Here is a 719-nt window from a genome sequence, read left to right as displayed (position 1 = left end):
AGGCGCGAGGAGGTGGGCTGTGCGGGTGCGATGCTGACGGAGAGCGCGCCTGGCCTTGCTGACAGATCTATGCGGACCCCGCCAAAAGGCTGGAGCTGTATTTCCGCCCCAAGGACCCTTACTGCCATCCCGTATGTGCCAATCGCTTCCCCACCTCCACCCTGCTGCTCAAGGTGAAGAGGAGGACCAAGAAGAAGCAGCAGTTGGATACCAAAGAACAAATCCAGCCTGAAGTCCAATTTGAAATGGAAATTCTTGGAACTGTTGTGACTGTTTACAAATTTCAAGGTAGTACTTGGGTTTGTGTCCACATGGCTTAAAGACAAAGTACGTCTGATGGGAAAGAGAAGTGTTTCCCTTTAAACAATTTAGGACTGAAAGGAAAATCAAGTGTCCTGTTGTTATAGCCTACTTGCTGTATAAACCTTTGCATGAACTTATCAGACTCCTCCTCCTGTAAGCTAAGTGTTATGAGAAATATTGTTACATTCACAATGAACTTTGTAATGTTTAGACTTCTATTTATTTCTCACAGGAATGTCTGATTTCCAGTACCTGGCAATGCACTCTGGTCCTAACGGAAAACAAACTTCCATGTACAACAAAGTCCTAATGCTCAAACCAGAGAAGGAAGAATTTTTCAATAGAGAGTTACCACTGTACATCCCACCACCAATTTTCTCACGTCTGGACACTCCCGTTGACTATTTTTATCGGCC

The 719-nt window shown here is 45.1% G+C and overlaps 1 protein-coding gene across 1 annotated transcript; it reads left to right on the top strand.

Moving 5' to 3' along the window:
- Nucleotides 1–65: 65 nt before the first annotated feature.
- On the top strand, nt 66–711 carry LOC104412322 (general transcription factor 3C polypeptide 5-like; the record flags this gene model as incomplete). Its single annotated transcript, XM_010023004.1, has 2 exons — nt 66–288; nt 536–711. Coding segments are annotated over 2 exons (399 nt in total), but the record flags the coding sequence as incomplete, so codon positions are not given.
- Nucleotides 712–719: the final 8 nt, after the last annotated feature.

Source organism: Nestor notabilis, unplaced genomic scaffold, assembly GCF_000696875.1.
Source record: "Nestor notabilis isolate BGI_N333 unplaced genomic scaffold, ASM69687v1 C14792961, whole genome shotgun sequence".
Taxonomy (NCBI): domain Eukaryota; kingdom Metazoa; phylum Chordata; class Aves; order Psittaciformes; family Psittacidae; genus Nestor; species Nestor notabilis.
Note: the sequence above shows the minus strand (reverse complement) of the source record. Positions and strands in the feature narration are given on the sequence as shown.